The 19,329-nt window shown below is 43.2% G+C and overlaps 1 protein-coding gene across 4 annotated transcripts in view; it reads right to left on the bottom strand.

Moving 5' to 3' along the window:
* Positions 1 to 19,329, bottom strand: part of LOC130120445 (alsin-like) — a 70,705-nt gene that overhangs the window by 23,782 nt on the left and 27,594 nt on the right. For 3 of the 4 annotated variants that reach the window (XM_056288986.1, XM_056288985.1, XM_056288988.1), the window contains exons 22-35: positions 15,355 to 15,378; positions 13,224 to 13,294; positions 12,248 to 12,314; positions 10,834 to 11,021; positions 10,554 to 10,619; positions 9,672 to 9,770; positions 9,356 to 9,520; positions 7,863 to 7,974; positions 7,326 to 7,403; positions 4,838 to 4,974; positions 3,789 to 3,944; positions 2,437 to 2,551; positions 1,814 to 1,971; positions 518 to 628 (exon numbers count right to left, since the gene is read on the bottom strand). In XM_056288986.1, coding sequence (XP_056144961.1) covers positions 518 to 628; positions 1,814 to 1,971; positions 2,437 to 2,551; positions 3,789 to 3,944; positions 4,838 to 4,974; positions 7,326 to 7,403; positions 7,863 to 7,974; positions 9,356 to 9,520; positions 9,672 to 9,770; positions 10,554 to 10,619; positions 10,834 to 11,021; positions 12,248 to 12,314; positions 13,224 to 13,294; positions 15,355 to 15,378 — 1,547 coding nt within the window. The remainder of the gene's footprint in view (positions 1 to 517; positions 629 to 1,813; positions 1,972 to 2,436; positions 2,552 to 3,788; positions 3,945 to 4,837; positions 4,975 to 7,325; positions 7,404 to 7,862; positions 7,975 to 9,355; positions 9,521 to 9,671; positions 9,771 to 10,553; positions 10,620 to 10,833; positions 11,022 to 12,247; positions 12,315 to 13,223; positions 13,295 to 15,354; positions 15,379 to 19,329) is intronic. The other variant, XM_056288987.1, reaches the window with a different exon arrangement.

Here is a 19,329-nt window from a genome sequence, read left to right on the forward strand (position 1 = left end):
CAATGCCTCGGTGTTAGTCATGGTGCGTCAGAAACGGCGTCTGTACCCAGACATGTTGGCAATAATCAAAAATCAAGTTTAGACTGTTACTCTGCACTGGAGAACGCTAGTGTGTTTCTAGGACAGAGCAACAAACTTCGCAAAGGAAATGATGCAACCAACACACATCATAAATAGTGACATGACGCGCACGATCACGCGCAAATTACGAGCCGTCTTTTTGATGACTCATGGTCGTTTTAGGTAGATCATAACTTTTTTGTGTGCAATTGATCTAAAACTCATTTTAATGCAAATATAGGCAATTTTAGGAGCATTCGGGGAGCGGCAGGTCTGTATCTTTTTTTTCCCCCACAAAGTTATTAAACTTTGAAAATCCAAAACCGTCAAAATGACCAACTTGGTCGTTCTAGTGTTAATCCATGCTGTGTGTGTGTGTGTGTGTGTGTGTGTGTGTGTGTGTGTGTGTGTGTGTGTGTGTGTGTGTGTGTGTGTGTGTGTGTTCATACGAACTGACCCCTGTGATGTGTTAGCCAGTCTGTCGTGTGTGCTTAAGACAGCTGAGGATGGGGAGCAAGGGGGGCTAGGGATGAGGCTGCCTTCATCTGGTAACCCTGGAAACAGAAACCTGGAGAGATTTGTAAAGAAATGTATTTCAAATATCTAGCCTTCACCGTGGGAACAATAGAGAGCAGCAGAGGAAAAAGAATAATTTCAGTTTTTTTTTTCCCAGAAGGAGGGGGTGTTGTTTGGCAATGCTTCTTATCACAATCAGAATAACTTTCATTGGTTTGCATTTAGAGGGACCTTGTTGGTATGCTTGCATAGACCACATTTAACATATAACAACAAATTGTGAAATAAGGGTATAAAAAAGCTATCAGTGAGCAAGTAAGATTAAGAAAATAAGATAAATAATTAATGTATTCAGTTACACAAGCTATGTAAATTGTAAATGTCCTCTGTGAAAGCCTCCCTGATTAAACTGGTAGCAAAGGTTAGGGTTAGACACTGTTGCCTTAATGGGATGTTCAAAAAGTTGTTTAAGTGGCGATTTCGAAGATTGTGGTTGCGTTGTTTTTTCTAGTGTACACATCCCAGGAGTCATCCATCACAACATCGAAAAACAGCATTTGTTCTGCCTTTCCCTTCTAGTTGAATGCTGGGTGACGTGAAACACGTCACTAACTTTGCAAGGCTTGGGATTTCTGGTGGAAATGTTGCACATGACAAATGTTTGTGTTTCTCAGTATTACTGAAAATGCAACGGCTTCCATCAGTCGCCGACAGGCTGAACTGCCGTTGTGTCACGTCGTTTGGCGAAAGACAGTAACTTAACATTTATTCAAGCGAGAATCTCTGAGATTACGAATTTAAGGCAGAGGAGAGGAAGCAATTACAACCAAGTTGAAGAGACGAGAGGAGACGAGATGAGACGAGAGGAAACGAGACGAGACAAGATGAGATGAGACGAGAGAACTAAGTTGACGAGACAAGATGAGATGAGACGAGAGAACCAAGTTGAAGAGACAAGACGAGACGAGATGAGAGGAGAGAACCAAGTTGAAGAGACGAGACAAAACGAGAGAACCAAGTTGAAGAGACGAGACGAGACGAGACAAGAGGAGAGAACCAAGTTGAAGAGACGAGAGGAGAGGAGAGGAGAGAACCAAGTGGAAGAGACAAGACGAGAGGAGAGGAGAGAACCAACCTGAAGAGATGAGATGAGATGAGATGAGAGGAGAGAAGAGGAGGGGGGAGGAGGAGGGGGAGGAGAAGAGAAGAGACCAGACCAGACCAGACCAGAACATACCTGACTATACTGAAGATGCGAGTGAGATAGGACCTGATTTCCTGGACGGCCTCTTTGAGAAGTCTGCGATTAGAGCCGACCCCCACATAGGTCATCCTGTAGACTGTTACCAAGGTCTCCACCAGCCATCCCAAGGGATGAAGGGGAGTGTCACACGCCTAGACACAGGACACACGCACACGCACGCACACACACACACACACACACACACACGCGCGCGTCCATGAAGACCTTAATTACTTACCGATGTTCACCCTCATCTCCAAAGTCAGGAAGGAGATGATCAGTAGATCACACAGAAAATGTTTTATTAATAATATCGGTTCAATCATAATGCATAAGATTATGTTACAGAGGTACAGTTGCTTAAGGATATTTAAAGAAACCTAAACATCATCTCCATCAGACTGCCGGGCTCTCTTTTATCAAAGCCTTAGCCAGGCCTGCATGGGGGAAATATTAGAAAGGGGAAAAAAACAATCCAAAAAAGAAAGCGAAAGAGAGAAGGAGAGAGACAGAGAGAAAATGAAGACGGAACAAAATGTCCGACAGATAAATGAAGCTAACAGACAAAGGGACAGGTGGACAGAAAGACAGACACACAGAATATCAGTCACATGGACCTTGGCCAGGTATCGCCGTATGTTGCTGAAGTTTGAAGCTGTGATGGGTTCTCCATGCCGAGGAATCCACTCCAAATGCTCCAGTACTCTGCTCTGAGACCTGCTGAGGTCTGGGCTGCGCACGCACGCACGCACACACACACACACACACACACACACACACACACACACACACACACACACACACACACACGATGCCTTAAATTTGGCTGAAGCTTGGCAAGAAGCTTCAGGAAAGTGGGATGTTTCTCAAAGTGAAGCGATCTGTGATGTTTTAATCTGTATGATAAATGATGCCCGACAACATTTTAATGAGGTCTGGGTTTAAAAAAGAGAAAACGTCCTACATGACGATAATGTGTTTGTTTTGCATGTTCATGTGACAGTGTACAGTAGGCGTATATGCTTAATATACGTCATACTAGCACAGACTAGCAGGTAAGGAGGATTTATTTGGTCACAATTAAAAGTCCAAATAGATAATTAAAGAAGAGAAAATTAAATGTTATTATTTTACTGGAATAGTGATGAGCAGGAGATCGACCCCACGTATCACTAATAGAGACCAGTGTTATTTGTCATGCCCGGAGGACGGCTCGTTTTGGTGAAAATTAGGTTGTAATTAGGTTGTAGAAGGTTGTCTACTTTACCACAGCAGCAAAGAGCCGTTGTTTGCGTTTTAACATTTTACTTATGAGTTATTATTATTTATTATGATCCGGGAAATTCGAATATGAATATATTTCCAACTTGACCGAATGGTGTCTCTGCTTCTTGGCCGTTCCAGGCCCTCCCTCCCTCCAGACCTCTGGGCCACTCGACTTCATTTACATACAGCTTGAAAAGCCAAGTGGAAATGGAAAAGATGAAATTGAAAATGTCAATTGGTAAAGAAAGGGCAAACGCAAAAAAAGAAAAAAGAAAAAATTCAGCTTTTTCCATTTCCCATTTTGAGTTTCATAATTGAATTTTCCCTTTTCTTATTTCCATTCCCATTTTCAATTTCATCTTTACAACTTAAGCTTTCAGGTTGAGTATCTCCATTCAAGCTTTTCCATTTTAAATTTCACTTTTTTCCGTGTCACTTTACATTTTCAAATTATCATTTTACATTTTAAATTTACTTTTTTTTTCAGTTTCCTTTTTATTTTTAACATTTAATTATGGCCTGATTATTCCTAGTGGTAGAGTAATATAATCTATTTAATTTTCTCCTCTTTTAATTCTCTATTTGGACTTTTACTTGTGACCAAATAAATCCTCCATAGGCATGTGTGTGTGTGTGTGTGTGTGTGTGTGTGTGTGTGTGTGTGAGAGAGAGTGTGTGCATGTGTTTATGTGTATGTGTGTACCTCTCTCTGCGTCCTGCTGTTATGGTGACAGCAATCTTCTCCCATGCGGTGCTCCTGTCAGGTGTCCCAGCGGGATCACAGCCCAGACGACTCCAGCACTCCTCAAACACACACTGCCACCTCTGCTCTGCAGGGACCTTGTATCGTCCCACTTCACTACACACACACACACACACACACACACACACACATTTGCCCTCTAGTTCTCAGAAGTGGCATGACCACAGACAGAAGGAAAATATCCACATAAGGGGGTACATTCTCCATCCGTCCATCCATTACCCAAACCGCTTATCCTGCTCTCAGGGTTGCAGGGATGCTGGAGTCTATCCCAGCAGTCACTGGGCGGCAGGTGGGGAGACACACTGGACAGGCCGCCAGGCCATCACAGGGCCGACACACACATTCACACCTAGGAACAATTTAGTACGGCAGAGTCACCGGACCTACATGTCTTTGGACTGTGGGAGGAAACCAGAGCACCTGGAGGAAACCCACGCAGACACAGGGAGAACATGCAAACTCCATACAGCGGACGACCCAGGATGACCCCCAAAGTTGGACTGCCCCGGGGCTCGAACCCAGGACCTTCTTGCTGTGAGACGACTGTGTTAACCACTGTGCCACCATGCCACCCGGGTACATTCTCATCATTCATAATTAGCAGGGCAGCAGTTTACACCTCTTAGATGGTTGGGAACACATGGCGGATGTGTCTAAAGCATGGTACTGAAGCGTGCTGAAGTGTGCTAAAGCATAATAAGGGTAGAACATCCAACAGGAACGCCCTCTCTCTGAAATGACACGTGATTGGTTAAAATCTCCCGTCAGGGGCTAGAATTTTTAAAAGCCTGAATACGGAGCCAAGAGGAGGTGCAGAAGTCTAGTTTTCTCTCAGACCACTTGAATTGCAATATGCTGAAAGGTAATTATGGAACTTTTGCCCAGTGACAGCCAAAAAACAAAACAAAAACCTGTCTACCCCAGCTTTAAATGTGAAGCAAAACACAAAGACCAGCACTTAATACACAGATATATCAAATACTCACAGCTGCCATCCACGGTCTTTGCTGTCATGCTCATAGTGAATGGGCTTGGTGTATGTTCCTATGACCTTCAGCCCTGTAGTCCATTCTCCGCTGAACAGACCATCTAGACAGTCACCATTAGCCAGGGTCAGAACACCCTTGACAGGTAGGGGGACAAAGGTCATTACTGCATCCACAATGTCACTTCAGAAACCAGCCTCCAACTATCCACCTCATGGTACTGCTACTGCCTTGCCAAGCCTTGTTGCCTCGTGGGTGATATGGTGCCAAGCTAGACTCCACTTGTATTGCTTTCAATTTAATCATTCTTATTTGAAGTGTTATCAGCGTACATCTGGAAATTTTGCTTAACAAGTCATGGGTGCTGCTATGTTCAATTTCATTTCAATTTCTTTTAATTTAGCAGACGCTTTTATCCACAGTGATGTACAATCTGAGCGTTAGTACAACACAAGCAAGGATCTAGTCAGGAGGCGACAACGCAAGTAAGTGATAGGACATAGGTATCAACAGGCAGTGCACAAAAGCAATGCATAGGGTGTATAGAAGTGATTTTTTTTTTTATATACCATCAGGTGTGGAGGTGTTTGAGAAAGAGCTGGCTCAGTGGATTGAATGGAGTTTGGTAACTCGTTCCACCACTGGGGAACTACAGAAGAGAAGAGTCTGGCTAGTGACTTAGGGCCCCGTTGTGGCGGACTTGCCAGGTGCCTTTCACTGGCAGAGCATAGTGAACAGGACTGAGTGTAGACCTGAATGAGGGAGTTCAGGTAGGAGGGAGCCATTTTAGTTACTGTTTTGTAAGCGAACATTAAGGTTTTGAATTTGATGCGGGCAGCAACTGGGAGCCAGCAGAGGGATATGAACAGCAGGGTGGCATGTGCTGTTTTGGGTTGGTGGAAGACCAGACATGCCGCTGGTCAAGCTAAATACCAAAAAGACTGAACTCTTGGTTGTGGCTTCCAAGGCGCTAATACGGAAAGTTGGAGAGCTTCTCCTTGACGCTGCTTCTTTGGACAATTTTAAAAGACTACTGAAAACCTACCTTTTTACTAAGGCCTATGGTCTGTAGTCTTTTGATCTTTGTTTTAATCCTTTTTTTTTCTTATCTAGTGTAAAGCATCCTCGGGATCCTTGAAAGGCGCTATATAAAACTAAGTTATTGTTGTTGGATCATTTGCAGAGGTTTGCAAGTGCATGCAGGGAGACCTGTCAGTAAGGAGTTGCAGTAGTCAAAGTGTGACATAACAAGAGCCTGTACCAGTTGTGCTGCATGCTCAGACAAGCAGGGTTTAATTTCCTGATGTTGTGCGGGACAAATTGGCACGACCAAGCAATCGAGGGCATGCAAACCTTAAAGGTTAGTTGGTCATCAATCTTGACACCCAGGTTTCAGGCAGACGTTTTAGGCAGGAGTTGGGTTGATCGGAGCTGGATACTGATTTGTTGTAAGAAGGATGGACTGGCTGGGATAACAAGGAGCTCAGTCTTCGATAGGTTAAGTTTAAGGTGGCATTTTTTTCACCCATGTTGTTTGTTATATTTCATGATCCCCTCACTTTCCATTTTTACCTAAACGTTTTGTCGGTTGTTTAAACATGGTCGGTAGAGATCTGAATTCAGGGAAGGACAGAGATAGGAGACCAAATGACAAAGTGATAAACACAGAGTTTGTATGCATTATGTTTGTTGAGTCAGAAAGATAGATGAATAGGCACTCATAGGTGTACGCAGACACACACAAAAAAATTCAGACAAAAGGACAGACATATTGTTAAAAGAGATGAAAAAGAGAATGGGAAAGAATGTCTTTATGTATATGGTGAATAATTCAGGTAAGAAAATCAGAGAAACAAAGGTGAATCAGTTCATCTGGACATGTTTATTGACAGAAACGTTTCATCACTCATCTAAGTGACCTCTTCAGTCTCAACTGACTGCAGGTATCTCCACCCTTATAAACAATACAGTGGTATAACGACCGTGAACGATTGGTTTCATATGCAAATTGTCGTGACCATTAACTAGAGTTACAATGGCCATGTGTACTATTCACAGAGGATTTGGGAACGGCTGCAATCACAGCATTGTAGGCTGGTGACAGATGTAATGTCCTTGATAGGGAGGAAGAGCTGGTTTGAACGGGGAGTCAGAGACAATCTATGTGAAGAGGGAACGACCGTCCCTGAACCGGGGGGCTAAAAGTACATCTGTCACCATCTTGCAGTGATTGCAACTATTTCCAAATCCTCTGTGAATAGTACACATGGCCATTGAAACTCTAATTAATGGTCACAGCAACTTGCATATGAAACCGATCGTTGGTTTCGGTCATTATGCCACTGTATTGTTTATAAGGGTAGGGATACCTGCAGTCAGATGAGACTGAAGAGGTCACTTAGATGAGTGATGAAACGTTTCTCTAAATAAACATTTTGCCCAGGTGAACTGATTCAACTTTCTTTCTCTGAAGAAAGAACCTTCCTACCTTCCCACTGACAGCCCAGTCTTCAGAAAACTCTCCATGAAAAGATGTGTCATCCTCTGAAATCAAGAGCCCTGTACCCTGACAGAAACAACAATAATATCATCTATATAAAGCATTTAGGTCATATATGGGGCAGCAAATTTATAGCTAAGTTGATCATTACAATTATCTGGCCGGAATTAGTGATCAAAGTGTAATTCTCGATGGTTTGAAGAGCAAAACATTTTACTGCCTTTTTGCCATATCAACATTCTGACAAATTTTAGATACAACAGTCCGCATTGTGCAGATTTCGGTCTTAGTCAACGTTATTTAAAGACTTTCACAATGTTCACTGAAAAGAAGAGCGATGGCAGTAACAGTAGCAGGGTTTTCATGTATGAACGTTTATGTCAATTATGAATGGAAACTGGCAATATTAATAATTTTATCCAACACCGTCATTTGGAAAACTCGAAAAAGGTAGTAAATATACTTTCACCTTCAATCCGTAACAACATCATACCATCTCGAGCGTATATGTTAGTGTGTACTTACATTCATTTTATTGTCTCTGAAGGTCCCTTCATAATACAGACCAAACTGGGTGACCACCACAGCATTGCCCTGCTTCTGGTCATCCAGCCACAGACCCATGTACTTCTCACCTCTGGGAAAACATGAGAGAATGGGTACTTATTTCAAGCGAACATTAAAACACAGCAATGGGCGTCCGGGTAGCGTAGCAGTCTATTCTGCTGCCTAACAACACGGGGGTCGCCAAATCGAATCCCCGTGTTCCGGCTTGGTCGAGCGTCCCCACAGACACAACTGGCCATGTCTGCGGGTGGGAAGGCGGATGTGGGTATGCGTCTTGTTCGCTGCACTAGCGCCTCCTCTGGTCGGTCGGGGCGCCTGTTCGGAGGGGAGGGGGAACTGGGGGTAATAATGTGAGCCTCCCACACGCTATGTCCCCCTGGCGAAACTCCTCACTGTCAGGTGAAAAGAAGCAGCTGGCGACTCCCCATGTATTGGAGGAGACATGTGGTAGTCTGCAGCCCTCTCCGGATTGGCAGAGGGGGTGGAGCAACAACCGGGACAGCTCGAAGAGTGGGGTAATTGGCCAGATACAATTGGGGAGAGAAAAAAAAACACACACACAGCAAGGGAATCACAAGTGGCCATGTTCAGTTTAGTCTAGTATGGTTGACTTTAGTTACAAGTCTAGTCTAGTTTCACTGAGTTTAGTTCAGTTTACAATAAGAATCAGCAGGTTTTCACATTACCAGGAATTTGCCTTTGTATATTGCATATTCTGACTTTTAAACTTGAAACGGAATTTGAGAAAATATAAATAAAAGTAAACAATAAAATAAAATAAAAATACCAAAAGTAAAAAAAAGTAAAAAGTCGTGTTTTTTTCTTTTTACCCAGTTCTGCATTTTTTTATGTATATTTATGCCCTTATGTATGAAATGTGCTATATAAATAAACCAGCCTTGCCCAAATATGTGTATAAGTCTAAATACTTTTTTTACAGGTTTGTTTGGATTTTTTCATATTTGTTTGATCATTACTCTTTATTATTCAAACATATTCGTGAATGGATATTGCCTTCATTTTATACTTTGTAAGGATTAGACTGTATTTATTTGTATGAAAAGTGTTCTACAAATGAAGTCTGATTGACTGATAACAAATTATTATTTATAAATATTTTATTTATTATATTATTTATTATATTAAATATTGACTGTATTTACAATATGTATTTTTTTTCTGCACTGCATTTGTTTTCCTGTCTCTTTTGCACTGTATAATCTCAATTTAAATCTGTAAGTATTGCACACTTCATCGACTAAGGTGGAAAAAGTTTTATCTTTTCTTAAAGAGAAAAATGGTGGAACAAAAGCAAAACGTAAATAACAAATAAGAGGAAGAAAATGAACACTGTCCCGAGCGGCATACTGACTCCAGCTATGAACAAACATACAACACACATGCAAAAATACATAAAGTGCTTTATCTGAGGGTTTCTTTTGATTACACACCTTGTGATATCATCAAAGACACCGTATCCTGTCTTCCTGTCATGAACCCAAACGCCAATGAAAACGCTGGAGGAAGTCCTGGTCAGCTTGCCAGAGCTCAGCATGCCATAACCATGCCGCTGACCATCGTAGAAACAGCCCTCGTATACCTCACCGCTGGCATACCTGAGGTAGGATACACACAGACCAACATGGCAAAAAAACATGGCCATGGTTTGCCATTTCCATTCCCTATATCCAAAATGTATGCACCCATGGCACAGAAAGCTGCTGTGTATCAACACCTCCACCAGATGGCAGATGTGACGTTACTGACTTGTATGTTCCAAAGCCGTGGATCTTGCCCTCTTTCCAGTGTCCTCGGTAACGGTCTGGTTTATTCAGGAGCTTGTTAAGTATCACACATTCTCCATAGCTGGGAGCATAAAACAGCCAATCAATCACACAAAGTTGTTGAGACTTTCTTGTTTGCTGGTTGGGCTGTAAATCAGCACTCATTTGCTGGCCAACAGTGGCTGATACATCATAAAATCCACCAGCCACTTCCATCCATCCATCCATTATCCAAGCCGCTTATCCTACTCAGGGTCGCAGGGATGCTGGAGCCTATCCCAGCAGTCATTGGGCAGCAGGCGGGGAGACACCCTGGACAGGCAGCCCGTCCATCACAGAGCCTCACCTAAGGACAATTTAGTATGGCCAATTCACCTGACCTACATGTCTTTGGACTGTGGGAGGAAACCGGAGCACCCGGAGGAAACCCACACAGACATGGGGAGAACATGCAAACTCCACACAGGCGATGACCTGGGATGACCCCGAAGGTTGGACAACCCCGGGGTTCGAACCCAGGACTTGTGAGGCGACCGCGCTAACCACTGCGTCACCGCACTTGTGCTCTTCTAAATGCCAACTATATGTTTTTACCATTAAACAGCCCCCCCCCCAAAAAAAGATGGCAGGTATCCTGCCACAGTAGCTGGTAGAATCGACCAATTTACTAGCTGCTTTCATCATTTTACTATGCATTTTTACTATGATACCAGCGCATTAGTTTGCTTACCTGTCACAGTAGCTGGTAGATTACACCAACTCATCAGCTACAGCCAAATATGTCCTACCCTTCTTGCCACCAGTATAATTTGGTTATTCAATCCATGTAGACTACTGAATCATGATAGTCTCTGAAAATACTGACCCATCCTCCAAGCCATTCTTAAAATTCCCTGTGTAGCTGCGTCCATCAGGCCACTTCATGGTTCCCCTGAAAACACAAAATACTGTTGTCTATTTCTGTCCAGCTTTACACACAGACCGAATAAAAATGTAGTTTATTGTTACAGGTGCACTGATACCAGAAACATTCAGCACATTCCCCTGTCCCTCAACACCAGGGAGGAAACCAAACTAGGAGCAATCTATAATTACCCCCTCCCACACACACACACACACACACACACACACACACACACAATTACCTGCCGTGAATCTTTCCAGCCAGCCATCCTCCACTGTAATGCGCGTCTTTCAGTCGCCCCTCACCAGTGAAGGTATACGACGCTGAGCGAGACACCGCCGGGACCCCTGTCACCCTTGGAGATGACCCTTGACCTCCGCCGCCCAGTGCATGTTCTACCGCCTGATTCAGAGCATGCAACCACTTGTTCTGGACAGGAGGGTCACAGGAACAGGCATGCATGGTATGCAAAACACACACATACCAAGACACAGACCCACACACACCAAAAAGAATGATGATAATGATGATGATGATGGACAGGACCTTCAGCAGTAAAGTGGACCAGTTTAGGGTTCGGTGTCTAAGGGGCATTTTGGCAGTAACACCAGTCTACCATTGAGCTAACACCAGTAGTACAGGACAGGGTCTAAGGACAGGATGTTGTGTTGCTGTTAAGCCCACTGAGGCAAATTTGTAATTTGTGATATTGGGATATACAAATAAAATTGATTTGATTTGATTTGATTTAATGAGGAGTTAACAGGTCTCTAACCTCTGTTAGGGATGTGCTGTTTTAGTGACATGTGCACTGTATGTGTGTGTGCGTACAGTACTATTGCACACCTAATTAAAATCATTCTAATTTAGTTTACTTTGGCTAAGTTCAGACTTTATTGTATCATTACAAAGTGGGTTTCAGACAAGGCTGGCAGTGAAACCACTCAAATTTGTATTGAACATGTAATAAAATGTTTATTCACGTTTGTGTTTTTAAAATGTTAATTTGAGTTTTTATTTTATATCTTATTACTTTTCTCTGCTCTCCTCTGTTAAAGAATCATTCAAGAGTCACAACAATATCTTCACTATTTTCAGGGTGTTGTGGATGTGACCCTTGAAATTCTTACAGACTGGTGGTTAGAATATAGGTGATTTAGTAAATAAAGCCTGGCCTATTATTGAGCATTTGCAAAATAATAAAGACACAGCTATTCACCAGTCAGTGCTCAGCTTAAGAGAAATGGTGAGATGTTATTGGGGAAACTGGTTCACATTATCCAAAGGAACTGGAGAGAAAATGTATTTTTTACTCCTTTCCCAAAACGCAAATTCAACAGATATGCGTGCCTTTAATGGATTACCGTTTGTGGAGGACCACTCTCTAAATTTAATAGACACCATCAACAGGCACACACACATCTGTTGGAAGGTGAGTTAGCCACAGTAAAGTGTGTTTACATTGATGTGACGTTAACATTTTAGCTAAACTTAGTCATAGAAGCAGATGTCACCTCGGAAGTCTGTCAGCTATAACAACAGTATTTAAGAGAGGTGGGACCTGGAGAGGTTTTATCAACAGTCAACGATGTTGTAATGCTCACTGTAAAATGCTCTGGTGTGTCAGCTAAATGACTACAATACAAAAAATGTACCTTTTCCTGTGGCGTCGAGGCAACGAGGGTGAAACTCTCCTCCGGACAGGTCACTTTGATGGCACTGCTGAAAGAGACATTCAATTATTGAATAGTGCCAGTGATAGGTAGAATCATGAACGAGAAGAAATGTATAGAGGATTGAGAGAGAGAGAGAGAGAGAGAGAGAGAGAGAGAGAGAGAGAGAGAGAGAGAGAGAGAGAGAGAGAGAGAAAGAGAAAGAGAGAGAGGAAGATCAACAGCAGCGCACAAGCATGCTAGGAGGAGAAGAGGATGATGATGTTGCACAATTCTGCATGCAGTGAAAGGTCCCTGTGGCCCTGTTTAGACTCTAGTGCCTTGCTCATGGGTATTTCAGTGCCGACAGTAGACTAGAGAGAACTACTTAGGCCATGCTAATATTCGTTTGTATCCTGGCAAACCATACTACTCAAAATGAACATCCATCCATCCATTATCTAAACCGCTTATTCTGCTCAGGGTCGCGGGGATGCTGGAGCCTATCCCATCAATCATTGGGCGGCAGGCGGAGAGACACCCTGGACAGGCCGCCAGGTCATCACAGGGCAGACACACACACATTCACACCTAGGGACAATTTAGTATGGCCGATTCACCTGATCTACGTCTTTGGACTGTGGGAGGAAACCAGAGCACCCGGAGGAAACCCACGCAGACACGGGGAGAACATGCAAACTCCACACAGAGGACGACCCAGGACGACCCCCTAAATTGGACAACCCCGGGGCTCAAACCCAGGATCTTCTTGCTGTGAGGCAACCACAAATGAACATAAAGTAGAAGACGCAGACACACTGACAGATAAGAGAGTACAACAGACCTACTGACCACACTACCTGTTGTTTCCCAAAACACAACACACCAATACACACACACAGACAAAGACAGGCAGACAACATCTTTAAAATTTAATCTGTAAAGGGTTAAATTTCCTCTGTATGTTAGCCAAACTCACAGTCCGCTGCTGTCATCTGTAACAGGTCTCACCCACAGACAGGTCAGTGGATAGACATGGTGGGAGGAGAACTGGAGAGAAGGACAGATATGGATATCAAAAGGCAGAGACAAAAAGAGCGTGTGAGAGAAAGAGCGAGATAGAGAAGGGAATAGTGAGAGAAAGGTTAGAGGCAAGTAAAAAAAACATACCCGGAATAAGGATGACCCATTGTTCAGCAGTATCTAGATAACTGGTATTTCTACCATGTTCAATAATAAAGCAATGATGGCAAGAGAGATTTATTTCTATGCTCTTTCATAGTGTGTGTGTGCGTGTGTGTGTGTGTGTGTGTGTGTGTGTGTGTGTGTGTGCATAGAAATAGTATCCCTGCGCCATGACCCCTGGAGAAATTTTCCCGTACCGACTTAAAACAAAAAGGAAGCAACACAATAAATCAGGAACAAGCAAGATGTTCTACAAGTCAAAGGCAAAATGCTCCCACCTTCCTGCTTTCTTGTCTTATCATTTCACATCTTCTTCTTTTTTTAATCTAAATTAGTAAGAATATATCCTAAAGAGAAATAAAGTGTACTAAGATCAAAATTAATAAAATCTAAAAGTTAGCTAAACACAACTTGACAGAGATAAAATAAAACCAAAAGAACTTAACAATAAAGACACAGTCTAAATCTGATTTCGGTTGAATCTTACTTTTTCTTTCAGTTGACCCAAAATCACTCAATTTATTCCCCTCCTCCTCAAACTACTGAAATCTTTCCATATAAAATAATTCCATTTTTTTTTTTCTCATTTGAGTGAAAATACCCTTTAGACCTCCACCTGCAGGTTGGTTACATTGCCTTGTGGGGAGCTGGTACTTTCTGCTAGTGAAGGCTCATTTTCAGATTAACTGAGTTTGGATATTTTAGTTACAGTACACAGTGACAGACATGAGGCTTCACCTCCACAAAACAGTTTGACACACATGAAGCCCGTTATCTTAAACATCCTGATCCAAAGACCACCTTCTTAAAGAGCCTTTTTACAATGCTGGACCCTACTCCTCAGACCACGTGTATTGACCCATAACACCAAACATGGAGGGGGGGGGGATCAACAGCAGTGCACAAGCATGCTAGAAGAAGAGGATGATGATGTTCCACAATTCTGCATGCAGTGAAAGGTCCCTGTGACCCTGTTTAGGGTCCAGTGCCTTGCTCATGGGTATTTTAGTGCTGATAGAAGACTAGAGAGAACTACTTAGGCCATTCTAATATTAGTTTGTATCCCGGCAAAGCGTACTACTCCACAGGAACATTCTACTTTGACACACTGACAGATAAGAGAGGAGTACAACAGAGCTACTGACCACTACCTGTTGTTTCCCAAAGCACAACACACCAATACACACATGGAGAAAGACAGGCAGAAACACATTTCAATGGTGATGCTTTATTTGGACTGTTTCTCGCACACACACACACACACACACACACACACACACACACACACACACACACACACACACACACACACACACACACACACACACACACACACACACACACACACACACACACACACACACACACACACACACACACAACCTTAAATTCAAACAAAGAACAGAGGCTGGCTTGGGAGACCTGGGCTGTGTGTCCATGAGCAAGTTCTCTTCTCAGTCCAGCTACTTTTTCTCCAAACATTCAACGGAGATGAAAATAATGTTGCAATAATAAAATACTGCACATTCCCCAAACCCACTAAGAGCTTAGCACATGTTTAGACAGACAAAATATTAAAATGCTTTAACTCTGCAAAACTGACACCCTTTAAATTGTGTTTTTATAGTCACTGAGTAGTAACATGGACCACACCCAAGGCCTCCTACCACCATCTGTTTAGTACTGCGAGCTAAGAAAACCAAGTTCACATAAGGTATTAGGCACTAATTGTTGCTATTGTTCCACAGCCAGACACACTTCAACCCACACACAGGAACATGGCTTGGAAGAGGCTCAGCCAGTGAGAGAGACAGAGCATCCAGGCTAGCCCAGCCATGCCGTGAATGTCAGCTAAGGTCAGAACGCTAAAGTTCAGCTCTAGATGACGCATGGATTGAGAGACGGATGGTCTCAGCTATACTTACAAGACTCTTAGAGGGGATGGTACCCTGTGTAAATGAGAAACAAAATAAACTAATTAAGACTTCATTTTCAAACCCCTATCCATTTGAGCCCCCCCAAAAAAAAAAACGAACAAGGTAAAAAACAATTTTATGTACGGTTCATCAAGGATTCAGTCTATAAACCCTGTCAACCAAGAATTTAAGTTAACCACTCTTTAAAAATTGGCATCATTTGTTGTAATTTTGTGTGTTTACAACTCAGTTAAGATTTTGATTTTAACCAGATTATAGCAATAATGTTATTATTGCAACTGCCATATAAACACCATACAAAAACCCAGTCACTAGGGATATACAAGCCATTGCATTTATAGTGCCGATCCCAAACCCAGATAAATTGGGGTGGGTTGCATCAGAGAGGGCATCTGGCATAAAACCCTTGGCCAAATCAAATATGCGGCTCATAAATCTGACTTCATTACCGGATTGGTTGACGCTCAGGTTACAAACGACCGCCAACGGTACTGTTGGCAAGCAGGATGCTGGTGGAAACTATGCTACTGTTGGGTAAAGGAGAAGGAGAGGGAGACGGTATGTCCACAACAGCAGGGGAGGATTAAGGGTAAGAGTGTTGAGGTGAGAGTCGGAACTTTGAATGTTGGCACTATAACTGGTTAGGGGAGAATGCTGGCTGATATGATGGAGAGAGGGAAGCTAGATATACTGCGTGTGCAAGAGACCAGGTGGAAGGGAAGTAAGGCCAGGAGCAAGTGGAGATGGGTTCAAACTCTTCTACCATGGTGTGGATAGGAGGAGAAATGGGGTATGGATAATCCTTAAGGAAGAGTATGCCAAGAGAGTATTGGAGGTGAAGAGAGTGTCGGACAGAGTGATGAGTTTGAAGCTGGAAATCGAGGGTGTGATGATGAATGTTATCAGCGCATATGCCCCGCAAAAGTTGGGTGTGAGATGGATAAGAAAGAAGAATTCTGGAGTGACTTGGATGAAGTAGTGGAGAGTGTACCAAAGCAGGAGAGTGGTGACTGGAGCGAACTTCAATAGGCACGTTGGTGAAGGGAACGGAGGTGATGAGGAGGTATGGTGTCATGTAGAGGAATATGGAATGGGAGATGGTGGTGGATATTGCAAAAAGGATGGAAATGGCTGTGGTGAATACATATTTCAAGAAGAGGAAGGAACACAGGGTGACATGTAAGAGTGGAGGAATGTGCACACAGGTGGACTATATCTTATGCAGGAGGTGCAATCTGAAAGAGATTAGAGACTGTAAGGTGGTGACAGTGGAGAACGTAGCTAGGCAGCATCGGATGGTGGTCTGTAGGATGGCTTTGGTGATCAAGAAGAGGAAGAGAGTGAAGGCAGAGTCAAGGATCAAATGGTGGAAGTTGAAGAAGGAAGACTGTTGTGTGGCATTAAGGGAAGAGTTAAGACAGGCACTGGGTGGTAGTGAAGAGTTGCCAGATGGCTGGGCAACCACTGCAGAAATAGTGAGGGAGACAGCTAGGAAGGTACTTGGTGTGTCATCTGGACAGAGGAAGGAAGACAAAGAGACTTGGCGGTGGAATGAGGAAGTACAGGGAAGTATATGGAGGGAGAGATTGGCGAAGAAGAAGTGGGATAGTCAGAGAGATGAAGAGAGTAGACAGGAGTGCAAAAAGATGTCTTTTAGAAGTAAGATGAAGACAGAGGTGGTAAAGGCAAAGGAAAAGGCATATTGGAAGTTGTATGAGAGGTTGGACACTAAGGAAGGAGAAAAGGACTTCGACCAATTAGCTAGACAGAGGGACCAAGCTGAGGGGGATGTGAAGCAGGTTAGGGTGATGAAGGAAAGAGATGGAAATGTGCTTATAAGTGAGGAGAGTGTGTTGAAAAGGAGGAGGGAGTACTCTGAGGGGCTGATGAATGAAAAAAATGAGAGCGAGAGAAGGTTGGATGATGTGGGGATAATGAATCAGGAAGTGCGGTAGATTAGCAAGGATGAAGTGAAGGCAGCTATGAAGAGGATGAAGAGTGGAAAGGCGGTTGGTCCAGATGACATACCTGTGGAGGCATGGAGATGTTTAGTACCTATTTCCAAGAATAAGGTTGATGTGCAGAGCTGTAGTAACTACAGACATATAAAGCTGATCAGCCACAGCATGAAGATATGGGAAAGAGTTGTGGAAGCTAGGTTAAGATGAGAGGTGACAATTAGCGAGCAGCGGTATGGTTTCATGACCTGAAAGAGCACTACAGATACGATGTTTGCTTTGAGAGTGTTGCTGGAGAAGTATAAAGAAGGTCAGAAGGAGCTACATTGTATCTTTGTGGATTTAGAGGAAGCATAAGACAGGGTGCCGAGAGAAGAGGTGTGGTATTGTATGAGGAGGTCGGGAGTGGCAAAGAAGTATGTAGGAGTGGTGCAGGATATGTAAGAGGGCAGTGTCACAGTGAGGTGTGCGGTAGAAATGACAGATGGGTTCAAGGTGGAGGTGGGATTACATCAAGGATCGGCTCTGAGCCCTTTCTTGTTTGCAATGGTGACGGACAGGTTGATTTGACGAGATCAGGCAGGAGTCTCTGTGGACTATGATGTTCATGGATGACATTGTGATCTGTAGCGAGAGTAGGGGGCAGGTTGAGGAGAGCCTGGATCGGTGGAAGTATGCACTGGAGAGAAGAGGAATGAAAGTCAGTAGGAGCAAGACGGAATACCTATGCATGAATAACAGGGGGGGCAGTGGAATCGTGAGGATGCAAGGAGTAGAGGTGACGAAGGCATATGAGTTTAAATACTTGGGAACAACTGTTCAAAGTAACGGGGAGTGCAGAAGAGAGTTGAAGATGAGAGTGCAGGCAGGGTGGAGTGGGTGGAGAAGAGTGTCAGGAGTGATTTGCAACAGAAGGGTACCAGCAAGAGTTAAAGGGACGGTTTACAAGATGGTCATGAGACCAGCTATGTATGGTTTGGAGATGGTGGCACTAACAAAAAGACAGGAGGCTGAGCTGGTGGCAGAGTTGAAGATGCCAAGATTTTCGTTGGGAGTGACAAAGACGGATAGGATTAGGAATGATTATATTAGAGGGACAGCTCAAGTTGGACGGTTTGGAGACAAAGCAAGAGAGGCTAGATTGAGATGGCTTGGACATGTGTGGAGAGATTGAGTTGATTTGAAAATGTGTGGAGGACGGGTGGTGGGTATATTGGGAGAAGGATGCTGAATATGGAACTGCCAGGCAAGAAGAAAAGAGGAAGGCCAAAGAGGAGGTTTACGGATGTGGTGAGGGAGGACAAGCAGGTTGTTGGCATGACAGAAGAAGATGCAGAGGACAGATAGCGATGAAAACAGATGATCCGCTGTGGTGACCCCTAACGGGGGCAGCCGAAAGAAGACGAACTGCCATATTACACCTTAATCAAACCACCATAATCAAATTAAGGTATAAATTGACACAAGCATAATGCAATTAACAGAGCCAAATTTTTCATGGATCATTCGAATTACTGTGCTTTGTTTACACCTTAATTGGTGTTCATTCAGAGAATGGGTTGTGCACATGCACCAACAAGTTACGGATTCCTCTGGGATTCCCGCTATTGGCATCTGACCCAGAAACAATAGACAGAGAACAAGGTGACCGGCAGTAAACAGCCACATTTCGTGAGCAAAACTGAGACAATGAACGTTCATGCTCAATAAATTTAGGGAGCTTAATATCCTAAAGTCTTTGGATGTGCAAAAAAAACAGAAACGGAGACATTCTCCAAAAAATCTTGAACACAATATTGGAAGCAGGGTCGCATTCAAAGTAACTTCCTTTTCATAGTTTGACTATCCAACAAGTCTTGTAAACTCAGATTACTGAAGAGATCACATCACTGCAAAATCAGATAGACATCTTAATCAAACTCTCAACCTTTATTTGATTATTCACCTTAATCAGATTAATGACTGCATGCAAACATGGTGACTTTGTGCAATTAAAATTTTTGTG

Source organism: Lampris incognitus, chromosome 11, assembly GCF_029633865.1.
Source record: "Lampris incognitus isolate fLamInc1 chromosome 11, fLamInc1.hap2, whole genome shotgun sequence".
NCBI lineage: Eukaryota > Metazoa > Chordata > Actinopteri > Lampriformes > Lampridae > Lampris > Lampris incognitus.